Source organism: Vulpes vulpes, chromosome 15, assembly GCF_048418805.1.
Source record: "Vulpes vulpes isolate BD-2025 chromosome 15, VulVul3, whole genome shotgun sequence".
Classification (NCBI taxonomy): Eukaryota; Metazoa; Chordata; class Mammalia; order Carnivora; family Canidae; genus Vulpes; species Vulpes vulpes.
The window spans coordinates 2,014,854-2,034,343 of record NC_132794.1 but is presented as its reverse complement, the minus strand read 5'-3'; the positions used below and the strand labels follow the sequence as shown (position 1 = coordinate 2,034,343).

The window sequence follows — 19,490 nt, the reverse complement described above, 5'->3', positions numbered from 1 at the left end:
CCCCTTCAGGCCCCCGGCGCTCCCTTCCCCCACCGCGCTGCCCGCTGAGTCACCTTGCACCCCCCCCCCCCCCACCGCAGGCAGGTACGGCCCGACAGGTGAGGTGGGTGAGGCCACGAGGGCGCAGGGTGCCCCTCCCGCCCCTCCCGCAGGGCTGGTCCTGGGACGGCCTGGGGCTGGGGCCCAGACGCCCCCCCCGCCCCTCCCCCCGCCCGGCCGAGCTGGCAGGTGAGCTGGCAGGTGACCTCGGCCATCCCCCGCCAGGCCTGTGCCTGGGCTGCTGGGGAGGGCGCGGGAGGGCGCGGGTGTAGGACCCGGGCCTGGTCGAGCCGGCTCCCCGACCGCGCCACCGCCGGCCTCACCCTCCACGGGCCGCACTGCGCGCCCACGCAGGCCGGGTCCACACGGGCAGTCTCCGGTGGAAACGGGAGAGGAGGGGGCTGGAGGCCGGGCAGGGCGGGGTGACCCCCGAGCGCAGCCTGGGACTGGAGCTGGAGCTGGGGCTGGGGTGGGGCTGGGGTGGCCCCTCCCCTTGAGCCGGACCGCCCCGTGTGGGAGGGGGGCGCGGAGGGTGGGGTGCGGGCGCGCTGGGGCCCAGCGGGTCTGGCGGGAGAGCAGGGTGCGGGCCGGCGCCAAACGGGGCCGGGGGCCTCAGGACCCCTCCTGTTCCCGGAACCAGAGCACCGGCGCCATCCGAAGCCCGGGTGAGCCGAGGGGACCGGATACACCTGCGGGGAGGGGTGTCCCTGGGAGCGGGAGGGATGTCGGTCGGATGCGTTGGGGATGGGACTAGCCCGGGCACATCCCGCGGGTGAGGACAGGTGAGGACAGTCGCCGCCCAAGGCACCTCCACCTTGCAGCCCTCCTGGATCCACCCTGCGCGCAGAGCCCCGGCCAACCTCTGATTGGACCAAGGGGCCGAGCCTTGGGGGGTAGCACTCAGCAGGTGGGAGGACGAGGACAGAGAGGGGGGCAGTGGGGAGGAAGGCGGGCTAACCTGCGGGCTGAGGGGTGCTGGGTTCCTCCGGAAGGAGCACCCCCACCCCAGACCAGCCCAGGGGCTCGGCCTGGTCCAGGCTCCCCCTCCGAGCCCCAGCTCTGTCTTCCCAGGAGCTGTGTCCCCGGCAAGTTGCTTGACCCCCCTGTGTCTGCACTGCCACCCCAGTGCCCAGGGCACCGTAGTTACAACAGCTTCAACAGCTTCTCCCAAGCCGCGTGGTTCTTGTGAGCCCACACGTAAACCCTTCACGCCCACGGTGGCGCGTGGGTCACACACAGAGTTATATGAAGACAAGTGGAAACAACTCCCCTGGGGAGGCCCCTGCAGTCGGGCCAGCGCTCCTTTCTCCCCCTTGCCCCTGACCTTGCCTCTCAGGGAGTCGGAGGGACCAATGTCGGGGCCTCCTGGGCACAGCCAGGATGGTATTCCCCACTCCTGGGGCGGGGGGGGGCCCAGGCGGGGCAGGGGGCAGGTCACAGGTCGCCCTGGGATGCCCTGGGATGCTCAAGACCCAGGCCTCACTCTCAGCGTCCTGCGCCGCCCCCGCCCGGGGGATGTCCCGGGGTCCCAGGTCCCTGGAGCCTGTCTCTTCCCCTCGGGGGTGTGTCCCTTTTCTGGAGGAGCCTTAACACGTCGCCACCAAGCTGGGCTCTGGGCTCGTGAAGCACCAGAAACGCGTTCTAAGTCCTGGAGGCTGCAGGCCTGGGCCCTAGGTGAGGGCCCTTCGGGTGCTTCTGCTCCCGGTGCCTCCAGGCCCCCTGGGCTTGCAGCTGCTTCTCTGTCCCCAGGACCGTGACCTGCCCTGCCTGAGGTCAGGCCTCCCTCTGGCTGCCCTGATAAGGACCTTGGTGATCACAGGTGGGGCGCCCCGGGGTCCTCCCAGACAACCTCCCCATCTCACGTCACTGTATGGGCTGCCAAAGAAGCCCATTTTTTTTGCCAAAGGTGACACTCACCGGCTGTGGGGATTAGGATGGGACATCTTTTGGGGTCTGTGGGCGGGATTACATACTTGGAGCATTTCTGGGCATTTGAGAGCTGGAGAGTGTCAGCCTGTTTTGAGCAGCTCTGGGTCCCCACTGGGGTGAGGCCTGATAGAGAGCAGACACGGGGTCCCTGGGGTAGACCAGCCCACCCGTGCGGAGGTCACCATGCCCCGTCCGCACGGGCACTGTCACGGGCACTCACCCTGGCAGTGAGCTTGCCCCAGACCTGGCCTACCAGGTAGGTCTTATCTGTACCTGGATGCCACTGTCACCGCGACCCTACCTTCTTCTCTGGGGCTCCTGGGGCCTCAGTTTCTTTAAAATTTCATTCATTCATTCATTCATTCCTTTATTTGACAGAGTGTGAGCGGGGGAGGGGCAGAGGGAGAAGCAGGCTCCCCCCTGAGCAGGGAGCCCGCCCCAGGGCTCGATCCCAGGACCCTGAGGTCATGACCTGAGCCGAAGGCAGACGCTTAACTGTCGGAGCCCCCGGGCGCCCTGGCCTTGGTTTCATTACAGATCTTGCTAAATGAGCCCCTGGCCCCTAGACCTGTGACAACCACCCGTGAACAGAGGTTCACATGGATTCGGTGACGAGGTGTCCCCAAATGTCAGTCGGGACCCTCTAGAGAACAGAACCAACAGGCTGTGCCGTATGTACAGAGGAACTCAGCGCGAGGAATTGCCTGGGGTTGTGGAGGCTCGACGAACCCAACATCCAGGCTGCGCCGGCCGCCAGAGATGGGGGAGCAGGGGTCCCCGGGCGGCCTCTGAAGGGGTCCCTGCTCCGAGGAGCTCAGCCTGGTGGCACTCGGACCTTCAGTGGTGGGTGGACGCCCACGGTCGCAGGCCGGCGGGGCTGCTGTAACAAAGTGTCACCCGATGGCTTCCCTGTTTGGGAGGCTGGAGGGCTGAGGTCCGGGTTCCGGCAGAGCCGGGTGACAGTCCTCCTCCTGGCCACACGCTTGTCATGCATCCTTCAGGGCCAGGGAGCGCCCGGGCCTCATTGACGAGGGCACCCGTCCCACTCTGGAGTCGCGTCCCAGAGGCCCCCTGGGGTGCGGCACAGACCTTCAGGCCGTGGCACCCACCCACGCTATGGAAGGTCGTCTGCTTCCCTCAGGGTCCGGCGGTGTAAACAGCAACCTCATCCAAAAAACACCTTCACGGAAACATCCAGAATAATGTTTGAACAAGCGTCTGCGCCCCATGGCCCAGCCATGGCGGACATAAAATTCACCCTTACGACGAATGTTCTACTTCAAGATACTCTTTATAGAGATCCTCAGAGGGGCAGCCCGGGGGGCGCAGCGGTTTAGCGCCGCCTCGCCCAGCACGGGATCCTGGGGTCCTGGGATCGAGTCCTGCATCGGGCTCCCCGCATGGAGCCTGCTTCTCCCTCTGCCTGTGTCTCTGCCTCTCTCTCTGTGTTTCTCATGCATAAATAAATTAAATCTAAAAAAAATAAAAAAGATCCTCAGAGGCTCCAGTTTGAGCCCCGCTGTTCTGCAGGGCGTGCACACTGCTCACGGCGCCGGCGCGGGCCCCGGGCCCCCTCACCCCTGTCGTGATGCTCAGGACACGTCGTGTGTCCCGACGACCTAAGTCTAGGTCACTTGGAGGATTTTCTGGCTAACGGGGAAAGATCTCTCTAGGATTCATTCCGTGTCACTTGAAACCAGCTCTGCGACGCGCACAGAAACACGAGAAGATGACCAGTGACGACCACAATAAATATATCTTTAACTTCTTAACCAGCACACAAGAGACATTTTCAGTGGCAAATCTGCTTCCCAACATGAGGCTCGTGGCTCGTGTCCATGGCTGGGTGCTGGGAGCCTCTCGCCATCCGACAAAGGGCACCGCGGGGCAGAGGCCCTGCGTCACCACACCCAAAGGAAAGATGTGTCTGTAGCAATCTTGGGAAATCCAAGGTCAAGCAAATAAATTAACAATTTGGAAAGGAAAAAAGAAACAATGTAAGGAAAGTTCCCCGCTTCTAGGAAAAGTCTTTTTTTTTTTTTTTCCCTCCTCGGTAAAATATATCATTTATAAAGCGGAAGTGAGTTCTGTTGAAAAATACTTGAAATATTCTCTCAGGGGGAGAAAGCAGTTCTTCACCAGCTTGGCTGGGCCCTGGAGGGGCGGCTTTGTCCTCTGCCTGTTGGGCGCCAGCAGGGACAGTTCCTCTCGGGAGGCCAAGGCTGAGTGCCTGCTGCCAAGGAGAGAAGGGGGCTCGTTACCAGCCGAGCTCCGCCCGGGGCCGGGGTCGGGGTCGGGGGGCACGGGGGGAAACCGGCCGGTGCCAGTCCCGCTAGACAACCCGGGGGCCGCCCCGATACATGCTTGGAGGCCTCCCCCGCCTCAGTGGCAGGTGCCGAGCAGTCCTGGGCCCCAGGGGACGAGACGCCCTGTGTCTCCCGCGCCCCCGGGGGCGAGCAGGGCCGGCCTCTGCTCGGCAGACCCACTGCCCGTGTGAAGAAGCCCCTGGCTAAACCGCCACGTGCATCCTCCCAAGGAATTGCTGCACCCACGATGCAGAGGGTACCACACGCGTCCCCCCTGTGCTGGAGGCCCCACGGGGGCCGGCGGGGTGGGGAGCGACACGTGGACCTGGCTGCGATGTGATGTGGCCCGAGGGACGCCCGGCTCTGGACCTGGCAGCGGCACCCCCACTACCGTCTTGGGGCCCGGCCTTCCCACTGGATTCAGAAGCTTCTGGGTTTACTTAGTGGATTAAGGCCACAAATGAGGAGCGGGAAGCACGCAGTGCCCCTCGCCGCCGCCTGCCCCCCCCCCGCTTCCCCGGGGCCGCCCTCCCGTCTGGGGGGCAACCGGGATGACCGCGACCATGACCGGGATGACCGCGGCTGGCCGTGCGGAGGCAGCTGCCCACCTGCGGCGAGCGCAGGCTCTGTCCTCACCGCTGGGCTGGGTGAGCCCGAAGGACTGTGCCCCTGTGAGGCCACTTGGGGAACCAGGGGTCCCCCCCGCCATCCCCGGGGGTGTGGGGAGGAGAGGTGGTGCTCGGGGCGAGAAAGGCATTGGGAAGCTGCTCCCCAGGGGCTCCCCCTGCACAGCGCCCAGCCCTGACTGGCTGGGCCCAGAGCACTCGCCACACTACAAGCGGGGGGGGGGTGGGGGGGGGTGGGGGGGGGAATGCTGGGACTGGGAGGTGGGGGCGGGGGGGAGAAGTTTCCAGAAACCCGCTGTCCGGAGGAGGAGACTTAGCTCAGATCCTGGCCACGCTGGCTCAACCGGAGGGCAGGCGCCACATGGCTTGGGGTATGGGGGGACGGCCCTGTCCTCAGGGGCTCTGGGGCACAGCGTGCAGGTGTCCTGGGAGCGGAAAGCTGCCCGGAGGTGTGAGGCTGGGGCACCAGGGGCCGGGGGTGTGGTGGGGCCCAGAGACAGACGGGATGCTCGTGAGAACAATCCCAAGAATGTTCCGGCAGCAGAGAAGGGGCGCGTGTGAAGGCCCAAGGCAGGCGTGTGTCAGGGACGGTGGTTCAGCACGGCCCAGGAAGGCACTGTGGCTGCGCTTGTGCTAGCGTGGGAGTGTGTGAGCCTGTGTGTGCAAATGAGCGTGAGCCGGTGAATGTGAATGTAGGAGCAGCTGCGTGAATGAGTGTGAGCGGGTGGGTGTGAGGATGTGAGTGTGAGCTAAATAGGAATGCGCCAGCAGGTATGTAAATGAGCATGAACAGAGGACTGTCGTCCTGAGTGTGAGCAGCTGTGTGTGAACAGGTGTGACGTGTGAATGAATGTGAGGTGTGTGTGTGAGCAGGTGTGTGAATATGCGTGAGCTGGTGTGGGCGTGTGGATGAGTGAGGACACAGGTGTGTGGGTGAGTGTGAGCAGGTGGGTATGAGTGTAAGCAGGTGTGTGAATATGCGTGAGCTGGTGTGGGCGTGTGGATGAGTGTAAGCACACAGGTGTGTGAGCAGGTGTGTGGGTGAGTGTGAGCAGGTGTGTGAATATGCGTGAGCTGGTGTGGGCGTGTGGATGAGTGAGGACACGGTGTGAGCGTGAGCAGGTGTGAGCAGGTGTGTGGGTGAGTGTGAGCACACGGTGTGAGTGTGAGCAGGTGGGGGTGTGGGCAGGGCGGAGCTCCAAGGGGCAGGCAGGGGTGCCAGGGCACAGGGGGCGGGCACACGGGTCCCCTGGTGGAGGAGCGGGGGAGGGTCCCCGGGGCGGGAGCGGCACTGCCGAGCTGGCGCACCCAGGATTGTGGGGGTGGGCGGGAGGCCCTGCAGACACGGCCCGGGACGGGGACACCCGGGCTCCTCCCCGCTCATCGGCGTCCCCAAAGCCCCCACGCGCCCGGAACACGCGGCAGACACCTTTTCACGGCGGGGATGTTGCTCCACACGTGCACGGCGTCCCGCACGGCTTGGCCACAGACGTCCTGGATGGTCACGGGGTCGGCCTGACGGATGGAAAGGCGGCGGGGGTCAGGGTGACAGGCACGAGCTCGGCCCCGCGGGGACCGTCGCCACAGCCGCCTTCCCGGACCGGCCGCCTGGCTCCGCGGCGCTTACGCGTCCTGCGGTTCCCTCCAGCACCTTACGAGGGAAAGGGGCTGAGAGAATATCGTGAAACTTTTCACCAGGAGACCCGTCGCCGTCCCGTCCCCGCCGGTCCCGGGGGCAGGGGTTCCCGCCCGCCGCAGCTCAGACGTGGCTTCCCCTGAGGGACAAGGATGTCCTTGGTCCTTGGGCTGAGGTTGTTTTGCTCCCGGAAGGTAAGAGGCTTTGCCGGCAGACAAAGGGTTTGTGCCGGGGCCTCGGGCTGCCGGGATTCCTATGCCTCCGTGTCCCTGGAAGGCCCCGGAAGGAAGGGCGTGGGGTGGGAGGGGACGGACCTCCCAGCAATGGGAGAGCGAGCCACAGAAGGGAGAAACTGAGGCAAGAAGCCACCCGGGCCCTGGCCCCCAACAGGAGATAGGCTGACTGCACCCGCGTGGACTTAGGGGCCGGGAGGGTCCCCCATGGACCGTTCCTGACCCCACATGGGCCTCCCCCGACCCCAACACCGGCCTGGGGGAGCCACCCACCGCCGGTCGCTCTGGGCGGATGGAGGTTTCTGTGCTGCGCCCCGCGGAGCCGACCGCCGGGACCCGCACACACGGCTGAGAAAGGCTGACTGCGGGCTCGGGCCGCGTGCGTGACCCCGGGAGCGCCGGTATTGAGAACGCGTCTGTCGGGCCTCCTGGTCAGACCTGGCCCTTGTGCTCCGGGCACCCGGGGCTGTAGGTCTGGTGTCACATCCCCTCCTGCTCCAGGCGGGGCTGGCCCCCGAGAGGGAACCCAGGAGGGGACGCTGACACCGCAGCCCAGGCTCCTTGACGACAGAGGAACACGTGGCACTGCAGCTCGCTCCGCGCTGCAGGAACACATTTAACCCCGGACCCGTCGCTGGGCCCGTGAACACGGCCCAGGGGGTAGGGGGTGGTGATGGGGGGACCCGTCACCGGAGGGAGGAGGAGCCGGCCCAGGCCTCTCCCTGGGGACTCCGGCCGCTCTGACGCAACCGCCCCTCGCGCTCACGCCCGCCCGCTGTTCCCCCGCCTGCGCGCTCCTTCCCTGCTCTGCTCCCTACGCTCATCACAGGTTTTCCTCCCTTTTCAAACCGAAACACGGCTGTCGCGACCTTTTCATTCAAAACACGGGTCGCAGGCCGGAGCCGAAGAGCTGGGACCTGTGCCGGGCACGTCCTGGCAGGACGGAGGGTCCCCAGCACCATAGGAAACGTGGGGAGCCGCCCCTTGGGCTGCCTCTGGTTTGGGACCACTTGGGACCCCGCCAAGCGCGTGTGCGAGATGCAAAGTCAGCACGTTTGCCGCTGGTAGCCGGGGCCCAGATTTGGAATCTGCACTTTTTGGCTGGACCCACAATTCTTATTTAAAAAAAATTTTTTTTTAAATAAATAGTGCAGGTTACAAACCTGGTCCCGGCTGCTGTTCCGAGGCGGCGTTAGGCTCCCGACCGAGGAGAAGCCATCAGGGACGAGGAGGAAAGCAGGGGCATCACGAGGACGCGTGGCGGCCCCTGGCGCAGACGGCCTCTAAAGCGGTAGCTCACGGTGGCGCTCTAGGGGAGCGTCACTTAGCAACCTCGGAGGCCGGGCCGCGGAGCCTGTCCCCTCAATAGATCGAAAGAGGAAAGCGGCCCAGTTCTCTCCACAGACTGGACAAAAGAATGTCTGACGGAGCCAACAACTGTTCTTGACGTGTGTACAGCAGAACGTGGGAGCCGATGGAAACTTCTGGAAACGCCCTCAGCTGAGTGAAATCCATCAACCCCAACCTACGAGTCAGCGTCAGCTTCATAGGGAAACACGGGAACGTCTCTGCGACCGGCAGACACAGCCAGGGCCGCCCCGTCGCGGCTGCAGCCCGACATCCTGGGACAGGCACCTGCGCGGTGAGACCGGAGGGGCCCAGGGACCGGCTCAAGGACCCAGAAGGAAGGACCGAATCAACCGGGAACCACTGTCACCCGCACGGGACCCCAGGAGGCGCGGGAGCCCGGGGATGCAGAGGAGCCAACACGGCTCATCAAATGCAGTCGGACAGCAGAAAGGAAGGTCCCGCTCGCCGCTGCCGGAGAAAGTGCCGGAAAAGAACGGGGGTCCCAGGCCGAAACCCAGCAGGACTGTGCGGGAGGGAGCCGTGCACCCCACGTGACCCCGCGGCCCCTGATGGGGGGGTGCTCAGGGTGGTGGGCACAGCTGTGAGAGTGACAGCTTGCCCAGCGGTGTCACCTCTGGGGCGCGTCCCATGATGTCCCTGCTCACCCGCACCACTGTGCCGTCGTCCCCCCATAAAGCCACGGCAACCCCGACACCCAGCAGGGGGAGCAGACCGCAGGCGTCTTCACGGCTGCACAGAGCAGAGCTGCACAGGGTCCTGGGTCAGAACAACCAACGAGGGGGGCATCTCTGTGGAGGGAGGGCTTCCTGGGGGCGGTGGGGGGGCCCTCCACTGACCGGCTTGAGTTTGCATAAAGCATGGGGGCGGCTGCCAGGACGTGAGGGGACAGAGTCGGCAGCGAGGACTCCTGCCGTGAGCGCAGGGGACACGTCCTCAGAGGGGGACACCAGGCCCCACCGGGGGCTCTCCTGGGGGGCGCAATGCTGGGAGGGGCCCGGGCCAGATGAGCCCAGGACAGCTGCTCCCAGGGTCAGGACGCTGGTGGTGCCCCCCGAGGATGAGTGCACGCCTGTGAGCGTGAGTGCACGTGTGAATCCGTGTACGTGTGTGGCGTGTGCCAGTGCACTGCATAATGTGTGCACGTGTCATGGGGGTGGCATGGGGCCCGCGGAAGCACACCTCTTGGGTCCTATGTGCATGCATGAGCTATGTCGTGTGCGGCGCGTGCCCGTGTGCAACGTCGTGTACGGAGATGGTCGTGTGCACACATGAGAGCCCCGCGGTGGCCTGTCTAGACGTGCAGGAGCAACGTGCCCGTGCAGGGGACGCCCTCCGGGCCACCTGACGACCCGTGCCTGGCGCGTCCCGGGGAGGCCGCCCTCACAGGCGTGGACGGCGGTGCCGCACGTACCTCCAGGAAGCGAGTGGCCACGGTCTGTTCCTCTCGCGTCAGCACCAGGTTGTCCACAAACATCCAGAAGAAGGGCTGCGGGCAGCCCGGCCGGGGCCTCGCGTACTGCAGGACGCGGTGATACTGGAACAGGTACCAGGCTGGGGAAGGGACGCGGGCGTGTCTGGGCCGTGCCCGCGGCGGAGCGGGGAGGCTGAGCGGCTCTGCGAGGGCGCAGGGAGACTGCGGACGGGCCCCTCGGTGTGGCTGGCCTGGCCCCTGGCCCCACCTGCTCCCCAGGCAGGCCTGTCCCCCAGAGCCAGGGTGGCCCCAGCGCCCAGCCTCACGCAGCGCACCCACATTGGGACAGGTATAACGGGGCTGGCAAAGCACATGCGTGTGTCCCCCCAGGGAATCCGTCCACGCAGAGCAACGGGGCCTGCAGGTGGGGGCCGCTCTCAGGTGGGGCCACGGCTTCCCGTGGGTCAAATCCACCGCACCGTACTCGCCGAGCAGACGGGCTACTCGTGCCGGTGACACGCGAGGACGGCCATGTCTGGGAGCGTAGACAGCTGGCACCTTCTGCTGTCCGTCAGGGTGCAAATGGGCGTGGGGACCAGAGGCCCCGGGAGGGCGGGCGGGCCGCGGACGCTTACCCGGAGGATGGTCACAGGCGTGGCCCAGGGCGGGTGTCGAGCCGTACACCAGGTTGAACGGGCCCCATCCCTCCACCTGCGGGACACGGGCACACTGCAGAAGGCAGCACGGGCACAGGTGCCCACGGGCCCACAGCCGCAGGCGCCTCGTGTGTCCGGGCGGGAGGCTCACCATGAGGCCGAGCCCCAACGGGCCCCAGGCGGGGAGGTGAGACCCACCAGGCCACACCCGCCGCATGGGCTCGGGGCTGCCACCGGCCTCGGGGACGCAGGGAGCCCGGCCTCTGCAGGGACTTGGAGTCTGAGGTGGCTGCCCCGCGAAGGTGGGCACGGCGACCCCCCAGGATCCACGGGGAGGCTGTGTGCGCCCCTGACGTGACAGCCGGGCACGGCCTCCCCTGCCCACCACGCGGCCTCAGGGGTCAGCGGTCACTGCAGGCCGGCGGGAGCACACGAGATCCACCGCGCCCCGTGCCCGAGCAGACCAGAGGGCACCCTTCAACCCCAAAGTGACCTAAGTGCCCCCTCGGGCGGCCTGAGGGATTCCCACTAATGACAATCCTAGCTCCTGTCATTCTACTAAAAAAAGACCGAGACACGCAGCCCCGGCCCCTGGTTTTGGGAGAGCACCTGCTCCCGAGCCGACCTGTGCTTCCCGGACCGGCCACCTCCCCGCTCAGCAGGTGCCTGTGTCCTGCGGAAAGCCCCCGGCCCCGCGCCCCCCGCCTGCCGCCTGTGTCCCCCCAACCCCCGGGGCAGGGGGCTGGGCAGCGGGCTGGGCAGGGCAGCTGACTGGAGCTGAGGGTGGAGGAGGGGGTACGGGGCGGAGGTGGTGGGTGTGGGCTGATGGGCCAGACCCGCAACCCAGCCGACCCCGCTGACCCCCACCTGCAGTGACGCGCCCAGAGGAAAACCCAGCCTGGGCGACAAGTCCCCGTCCCGCCGGCCGCCCGGCCACCCCCTCCAGCTGCACCAGAAACCCCCTGAGCTCCCTTGAAATCCGCCCAGAAACCCACGGCAGGAGCAGGTGGTGCCTGCTGCTCCCCATCGCTTGGGGGGCTGCGATAGAACCGCCCGGGGGGCACAGGGCTCGGGACGAAGTGAGGTGGGGACGGGGAGGCCGAGCGAGGCCACACCCGCCAGACCCGGTGTTGCAGTGACAACCCACGTCACGCACTTACTGGTAGAAAACAGATTTCAAGTATTTTTATCAAAACTAGACGCCCAAAGAGCCAGCCCCTGGGACCCCGCAGCTCCCTGGCCTGCGGTCAGCGCCCCCCCAACGGCCAGCACCCCCGGCCCAGCCCCTCTGCCCACGGTCGCTGGCTCAGGGGGACGGGCTCTGTCCTTCCTGGTGCCAGGGACCCCCAGACCAGGGCTTCCTGCCCCGGAGCCCCCAGGAGGAGCCTCCGGGCCCCTTCCCATCATCTGAGGCCTGGTGAGTCATCTAGGCGCTTCCTCCAAGGTCACTGCCCAGGTCAGCAGGAAGCAGCCTCCAAGGGAGCCGGAACATTCCGTCAGGTGTTCAGAGGATGCCCCCCGTGACTGGCTGTTCACTTCAAGACTTTGTCTGAGAGGGCGGAGGGGGTTAGTCCCGCTGCCCGGGCAGCACCGGCCCCGCTGCTGGGACCGGCCCCTCGGGGCTCAACCACCCGGACTCGGATGGGGCCCGGCCCGTGGCTCTGCTCTGTGCCCGGGCGGCATGGGGGCCGCGAAAGCACCCCTCTCTCCACTGCCTGCGGGGTGCCATTCCTGCAAGCTCCCCTGGCCCCCTGGGCCCCCAGGACCCCTGGTTCCTCAGGCCCCCCCAGCTCCCCAGGCCCCCACAGCTACCCCCAAGCCCCCTGGGCCCCCAAGCCCCCCAGGTCCCCCAGCTCCCCAGGCCCCCACGGCTTCCCCCAGGACCCCTGGCTCCCCAGGCCCCCACGGCGCCCCCCAAGCCCCTGGGCCCCCAGGCGCCCCCGGCCCTCCAGGCCTCCCTGGCTCCCCCCAACCCCTGGCCCCCCAGACCCCCCAGGCCCCCCAGGCTCCCCTGGCACCCCCACGGATCCCTTGCACATCTCCTGGCCCCCAGAGTCACACGGCGGTCCTTACATCCCTCCTCACAACATCCGTGACATCATCCAAGTGCTTCAGTCCTGCCGGGTTGGAACCACCCTCCAAGAAGCCCAAACTCACGAGCTCTGCAGGGGGAGACACAAGGGGAGCACAGGGGGGCGAGCGTTCATTTGAACCGGGCACAGAACAAAGGGCCAAGGAGCCATCAGGAAACAGCACACTCAGACTTGGTCCCTAGGACGACACGGGGGCGGGGGCCGCTTGCGGAGGAAGCAAATCCCACTGTGGATGGATTCAAGAACTCAAGGAATTTGTTGCAAAAGCAGACACCCCCCCCCCCCCGCTCTTGCGTCACGCCCCGGGTTAGGAAATCCCTGGCTGATGTCACCCAGCCGGGCTGTGACAGCTGCGGGCGTGGGCTGCAGGGGCGCGGGCACAGCCCGGGAGGCCTCAGCCTGTGGGTGGACGGGAAGGCGGGAGCAGCAAGGGTATATGATTTCCCCCAGGGAGGCGTCGTCTGGGTGGGCAGACGAGGCAGGGTGGCCTCGGGCCCTGACCCCGGGCGCCCCGAGCCGGCCGGCATCTGCGCATCACGGGGCGGCCTGGGGCGCGAGGGAGGCACGGGTGTGTGGCCGCTCCAGGAGAGCTGGGCCTCAGGTCACTCACCTGTCCTGATGTCCCCAAAGAGGGACAGCACCCGGACCGGCTCTCGCTTCCACACGGGCACCGTTTCATACGTCTCCAGGGGAGTCTCCTGTTGAAAACCCAGTTCTCGCCGTGACTCGGTTGCAGAGCCCGTGAGGCTCGGGGAAACCCCTCTCAGGTCCAGGGAGACGCCCCGGAAGGCGCCTTCAAGGCAGGCTGGCCCCGGCCCGCTCCCGGCCCCCCAGCTGAGGTCTCCAGGCCGGACGCCCACCCGGCGCAGGGAGGCAGGCGCAACGGGCCTTTCCTGATCGCGGAGCAAGAAAAGCCTTTCCCGAGGAAGCACTTCGTCGGGACTTCTCGGGGGATCCTGACTACCTGGAGTGGGGTTCCCTGACGAGCGGCCTGAGCGGCCTGAGCAGGAGCCCCTGAGCGACGTGGGGCAGGGTCTGCCTGTGGCTGCAGCCGATGGGTGGGGGGTGGCGAGGTCAGAGGGCACCAGGAGGGCAGTGGGTCCAGAACAAGTGCAGCTCTGATGGGCACTGGGGGGGGGGTCCTGGTGCCCTGCTGCGCTGTGGGGGTGAGGGGGGGAGGTGAAGGCTAGGGGTGTGGAGGCTGCGGGGGCTGCGGGGGTGGAGGCTGGGGGAGCGGGAGCCCGGGCTGCCGGGTCTGGTGTGGCCCTGCCGTCCCTGTCTGCTGACCCAGGGTCACTCTTGCGTCTTAGGTTCCGGGGCGCCCGTAGCAGTGAGTATAAGCTGAGACCTAAAACCACTAATTTACTTCTACTCTGGAGGCACAGTCCCAAGTCCAGGAGTGGCGGCTCCGGGTCCCGCTGGGGACGCTGAGGGAGAGCATCCTGTCTGGACGCTCGCTCCCATTGGCTGGACTCCGTGGTGCCCCTGTGCTGAGCCCCCTCCCACCCGCTGCTAATGCTTCCTTCCCTCCCTGGCTGGAGGGAGCACCCCTGCCCAGCCATGATTCCGGGAGCAGGGAGCACCAGGAGCAGGGAGCGCACCCCCAAGAAACAGGAAGGAGCATCTGCTTAGAGCCCTTGGCCTCCCCCTCACTCAGAACCCAGGGCTCTGCAAAGACAGCGGGGCTGGCACCGGCCCTCAGCCTAAGGCCCCTGCCTCCTCCCACTCCCCCTCTCCCCGCCTCCCCCCACTGCCCCCCCTCACCGATTCCCGGTCGAAGAAGGCCTTGAGCCAGCCCCGCCACTTCCTGCGCCTCTGCAGGAGCCCGCTGCGCCGGAAGGGCCGGCACAGAAAGCACACCCAGTTGCTAGTGGCCTGAACTCTCCCCGACGTCCCGGGGGCCACCAGGGTGTCCACACACTTGAAGCAGTAGCATCTAGAGTCAGGGAGGAAGCGGCAGTGAGCGCGATGGCATCCCGCTCCTGCCCTGGACACAGACCAGGGAGCCCGCCTCCCGTGAGAGGTCTCGCCCCCCCACGGTGCAGGAGTGAGGGGGAGCTGTCACCCAGCACGGGGGTGGGGGGGGTGGGGGGGTGGCAGGGTGCAGTCCCTGCCAGGGACCTGCAGGGACAGGAAGGAGCCACCTGCAGAGGACAGCGAGGGGGTGATGCCCTCAGCCTCCGGCCGCCCACCTGCGGAGCCAGGAAGTCAGGGGCTCCCAGGGACACAGGTGCAAGGACCCCAGCTGGGGCGGGCGTGGGGGGAGGGCCATGTGAGTGGGATGGTGGCCCAGGGACCCCAGGGGAGGGAGCACAGCTGGAGCTCGGCCTCCGCCCCCGCCAGCCCCGGGGGAGCGGGCTCTGCGTCACTTCCCCGCTGGCCCCGACCGAGGGAGCCGGAGCCGCAGAGCTTGGCGCTAACAACAAAAAGAAAAATCAGGAACATAAATCTTTCCACGCCCGGGGCCCTCACGTCAGGGCTCACACCAAACACAATATTTGGGATGAAAGCGGAAACCATCTTGGCGGGAAGCCCCCACCGGGCTCCTTCGCCCGCACTAGCCCCCCAGCGCCCCCAAACTGCCCCCAGCCTGGCCGGCGCCCCCCGCCTCACCGGGTGCAGTCCGGGTTTTCGCAGATGAGCAGCGTGTCCCCGGAGCAGCAGATGGAGCAGTAGGACTGGTAGCCGTCGTCGTCGTACAGGAACAGGCAGTCCAGAAACTTGTCCTCGGAGAGGGGCGGGGCCAGGCTGGCACCTGCTCTGCCCCAGGCCCCCTGCAAGGCCCCCCTCACCTCCCCGCTTACCTTGCACGGAGCGCACATCCCCCCCTCGAACAGGGGGTGCTGCGTGTGCACCTGGAGGCTCCCGCAGCAGATGCACATGCCTGCGGTGGACGTCCAACGTGCAGCAGGAGCCGCGACGCCAGCAAACAGAGCACCGCGCTTAGCAGCGCACGCGCGAAATAAGCGCAAGACCCCGACCCCGACACCCCCCGGATGTTGTGGGAAAACATGAAGAACTAAGCAAACCGGAACGGATCCCAGGATCTGGTCGCGCTCACGGATGGGGGCTTAGCCAGGTGACAGGTCTCCCCAAGCGGGTCTACGGATCCCTCTCCAGATCCCAGCTGGCTTTTTTTTTTTGCAAAAATCGATAAACTGATCCTAAAATGCCTATGGAGGGGCGCCTGGGTGGCTCAGTCCCGGAAGGAATGGACTCGAGATTTCGGCCCAGGTCACGATCCCAGGGTCCCGGCATCCGGCCCTGCGTGGGGCTCTGCGTGGGGCTGCGCGTGGGGTGGGGAGTCTGCTTCAGGATTCTCTGTCCCGCGCACCCGCTCTCCCAAATAAACAAATAAATCTTTCTAAAAAACGTACAGGGAAACGCAAGGGAATCGAGAACTGGCAAATCCACAGAGAAAGGAGACTCGGGGCTGCCCGCCCGCCTTCGCCCGGGCCGCGCTCACCTTCTATGTCTCTCCGGTCCACCTGGACTTCATATGCACCGACACCTGCAAAAGGCGACCGCACGCCCGTTCCCTCGGCCGCCTGACTCTCCCGTGCAAACGCGGTCGAGGGCCCCGGGGCGACCCGGGCGGGGGTTGGGGGGCCTCCTGCCCCTGCAGGTTTCCGAATCTTGTGTAAATATTCCAGAGGCCCCGGAGTCGGGCCGGGCCGCACCCTCAGGGATGGATCCGCCCCCCCCCCCCCCCCCCCCCCCAGCTTCACCTCTGCCTCTGCGGGGCCGGCACGAACCCGGCGGCTTGCTGGAGCCCACCAGGATGATGTCCCTGCTCGGCTCTGCCTCGGGCTCCAGGACTGGGACGGCCACCAGGGGACCCGCACCAGGAGACGGGCGTGCACGGGGGGAGACGGGCCTGTGGGCTTCTGCCGGGAACCCTGGTGCCCCGCGTGGGGGTGAACCAGACCTCTCGGCGCTCTGGGGACACCTGCCCCTCCCGCCCCAGCCCCCGGGGCCAGGGAGACCTGGGGTGGGCACCGGTCCTGACAGGAGGCCCGGTGTGTCCCCCGTGGCGTGTCCCTCCCCGCCCGGGGCCCTGCCACAGTGTGGGGTCCGGTGGGCTGCTCCCCACAAAACGGAGTGCGGTGGGACCCAGGTCCTCCTGCAGCTGGGGTCCCTAGCACGCCCTCTCCTCCCCTGTCCCCCCAGACCCCCGCTTGCGGTCTCCCGGGACGGCACCCCAAGCACAGGAGGTCAGAGAAGTAGAGGGGCTCACGGATTTCATAGGTCTCAGGCCAGGGCTCCTCCGCCGGCGGGGCAAGGACTGAGCGGTCCAGGGTTACCCGGGGGGACAGGGCCATGGAACCCGCGAAGGAGCTTCCTGGTGACCCACAGGACACGCGCCAGGTGGAAGAACTGGGGGCAGGGGTGCAGACCCGCAGGAGAGCACTGGGGTGGGGGCGCAGGGTTCCCACGTGACGTGCGGGGGCGGGGGAGGGGGCGGGAGCACAGGGGAGGGGCGGGGACCCTCTCTGCCAGGGGGTGTGGGGTGGAAGGGTGAGGGGCTCCTGGGGGCGCTCACCCTGGGGGGGGTAGGGAGTCCAGTGGGGGAGGGGGAGCCCTCAGGGTGGGTGGGGTCCAGAGCCCACCTCTGTGAGGGGGTTTAGGGTGTTCAGTAAGGGGGCGCTGCTGGGCGAGGAGGTGGGGAGCTGGGGGGAGGGGTGCTGGGGGCGGGGCTTGGGGGCTGGGGGAGGTGGGGCTCCAAGGGGGGGCTCCAAGGTGGGGAGGCGCCAGTGTGGGGGCTCCAGTGGGGGGGGGGCTATAGCAGGGAGGGTCCAAGGGGGGCCTCTAGCAGGGGCGGGGGCTCCAGTGGGGGGTCTCCAGCAGGAGGGGGGCTCTGGGGGGGCGGCTCCAAGAGGGAGCCTCCAGTGGAGGGGGTGGCTATAGCAGAGGGGGCTCCAGTGGAGGGATCCAGCAGGAGGGAGGCTCCAAGGGGAGGGGGCAGGAGGTGCAGAGGGCAGGGTGAGGGGGTTCTGCGGGGTGGGGGGGCTTAGGTAGCTGGGTGGCCCCCAGGGCAGCTCTAGGAAACAGGAGCCGGGGCATTTGGCGCAGGTGGGAGGGGGTCTGTGTGGCGGGAGGCAGGCCCATCGGGGAGCCCCAGGGGCCATGAGCAGGAGGTTCCGGCCGGTTGGGTGTTGGGCAGACCTCGGGGAGACATCAGGGCAGGGGTCGGGACTCCCCTCCTCCCAGCTGGGGTGTGGGCCTCGTGACTTGGCAGGATGGGGGCGTCTGCAGGGAGAAACCCAACAGGACACCCCCCCAGGCCCCCAGGTGGACGTCAACAGGGACAGTTGCCTGACCGCGTGAGCCCTGGGCAGGATGTGCCGACGAGGGCCCCCCAGTCGCCCCCCAGCACTGCAGGACCCCTACGTGTGTTTCCCTGCTAGCGGATCACCATGAGACCCCCGTGGACCCTGCCTGGGGGTTCCCAGAAGCTTCGAGGTCATCAAAGGCAAAGTCCAAAGCCCCGGCACAGCCAAGAGGGGCCGAAGGAGCCCCGGAGGTGACACATCACCATGGATCTTGGGACATTAGGAAAAACCAGGGAAATGTGAGCAGCCTGCGGCTCGGCTCGTTGGTTTAGGTCACGGCCCATCCGCCCCGCACGCGACACAAGACGGCGACCATGGGGGAGCCGTGCGGCGTGCAGGGCTCTGCGCTCGGAGCTCCGCAAGTCGTCGCAAATATTAAACCGTTCAGGAATTAGCATTTTTCATATAATACAGTGTCAGTAAGCGTGGCCACCATCCTGCGCCCGCGGCACCTCCCCGCGACTCACTTGTTTGGGATCTAGGACTGCGTGTGTCTTGATCACCTTTACCCATTTGTCCCCAGACCCCTCACCTTCCGCCGCCAGCAGCCTGTTCTCTGTGGTCGAGTCCAGGGCGTGTGTGTGTTTAGATTCCACATACGAGGGGCAGCCCCAGGGGGCTCAGCAGTTTGGCGCCGCCTTCAGCCCGGGGTGTGATCCTGGGGTCCTGGGATCGAGTTCCACGTCCGGCTCCTTGCGTGGAGCCTGCTTCTCCCTCTGCCTGTGCCTCTGCCTCTCTCTCTGTGTCTCTCGTGAATAAATAAATAAAATCTAAAAGAAAAAAAAAAAAGATTGCACATGCAAGAGAGGTCCTGTGGGAGAGACAGTTATCACATGGTCTCCCTCATACATGGAATTAAGAAAGAGCACAGAGGATCACAGCTGAAGGGAGGGGGAAATAAGACGAAGTCCGAGAGGGAGACAGACCATAAGAGACTCTTTATTTTTTATTTTTTATAAGAGACTCTTAATCACAGGAAACAAACTGAGGGTGGCTGGAGGGGCGGGGTTGGGGGACGGGGTCACTGGGGCACGGGCGTGAAGGAGGGCACGGGATGTCACCAGCACTGACTGGGTGTTACGTGCGACAGATGAATCTCTGACCTGTACGTCTGAAACTAATAATACTCTATATGTTAACTCATTGAATTTAATAAGATAAAATTAAGATAAAGATTAAAAGATAAAGATAAAAGATAAAAGATAAAGATAAAGATTAAAAGATAAAGATTAAAAGATAAAGATAAAATAAGATAAAGATTAAATAAGATGAAATTAAAAAAAAAAAAGAGAGGTCACCCAGTGTTCATCTTTCTCTGACTTCTTTCGCGGAGCGTCGCACCCTCCGGCTCCATCCGTGTTGATGCAAGTGGCAGCACTTCCTTCCTTTTGGTGGCGAGTGCTACTCCCTGAGTGCATACGCGTGTCTTCTCCGTCCGTCCATCCGTCCAGCCTCGGACGCTTACGTGGTTTCCACGTCTGTGCTGTTGCAAACGATCCTGCAGGGAGCTCGGGGGTGCAGACCGCTTTGTGAATCAGTGTTTTCCTTTTCTTTGGATCAAAGCGCAGAACTGGGGTCGCCGCCGGGTCGTAGGGCAGCTCTATCCTCCACCGGCAGGTAAGAGGCTCCGATCTCAGCAGCGCGGCCCTTCCTGTCATTCCCATCCTAGCCATCCTACCAGGTGTGAGGTGATGTCACTGCGGTTCTGATTTGCATTTCCCTGATCGGTGACATTGAGCATCTTTCTCCGTTCCTGTCGGGCATCTGTGGGGCTCCTTCGGCAAAAGAGGCCCGATTCCGATCTGCTGCGCGTTTTGTAATACGGGATTGTTTGCTTCGCTGCTGCTGACTTGTCCG

General features: G+C 65.7%; 1 protein-coding gene across 1 annotated transcript; it reads right to left on the bottom strand.

Annotated features, from left to right (window-relative positions):
• Positions 1 to 3,468: 3,468 nt before the first annotated feature.
• DNMT3L (DNA methyltransferase 3 like) lies at positions 3,469 to 16,622 on the bottom strand. Its single transcript, XM_072740743.1, has 11 exons — positions 16,538 to 16,622; positions 16,029 to 16,199; positions 15,767 to 15,811; positions 14,914 to 15,184; positions 14,065 to 14,236; positions 12,911 to 12,998; positions 12,281 to 12,369; positions 10,187 to 10,262; positions 9,552 to 9,691; positions 6,330 to 6,415; positions 3,469 to 4,201 (listed from the first exon to the last, which is right to left on the bottom strand). Exons 1-11 carry the CDS (start codon positions 16,620 to 16,622, stop codon positions 4,036 to 4,038), a joined length of 1,389 nt encoding a protein of 462 aa, XP_072596844.1. The 3' UTR covers positions 3,469 to 4,035.
• Positions 16,623 to 19,490: the final 2,868 nt, after the last annotated feature.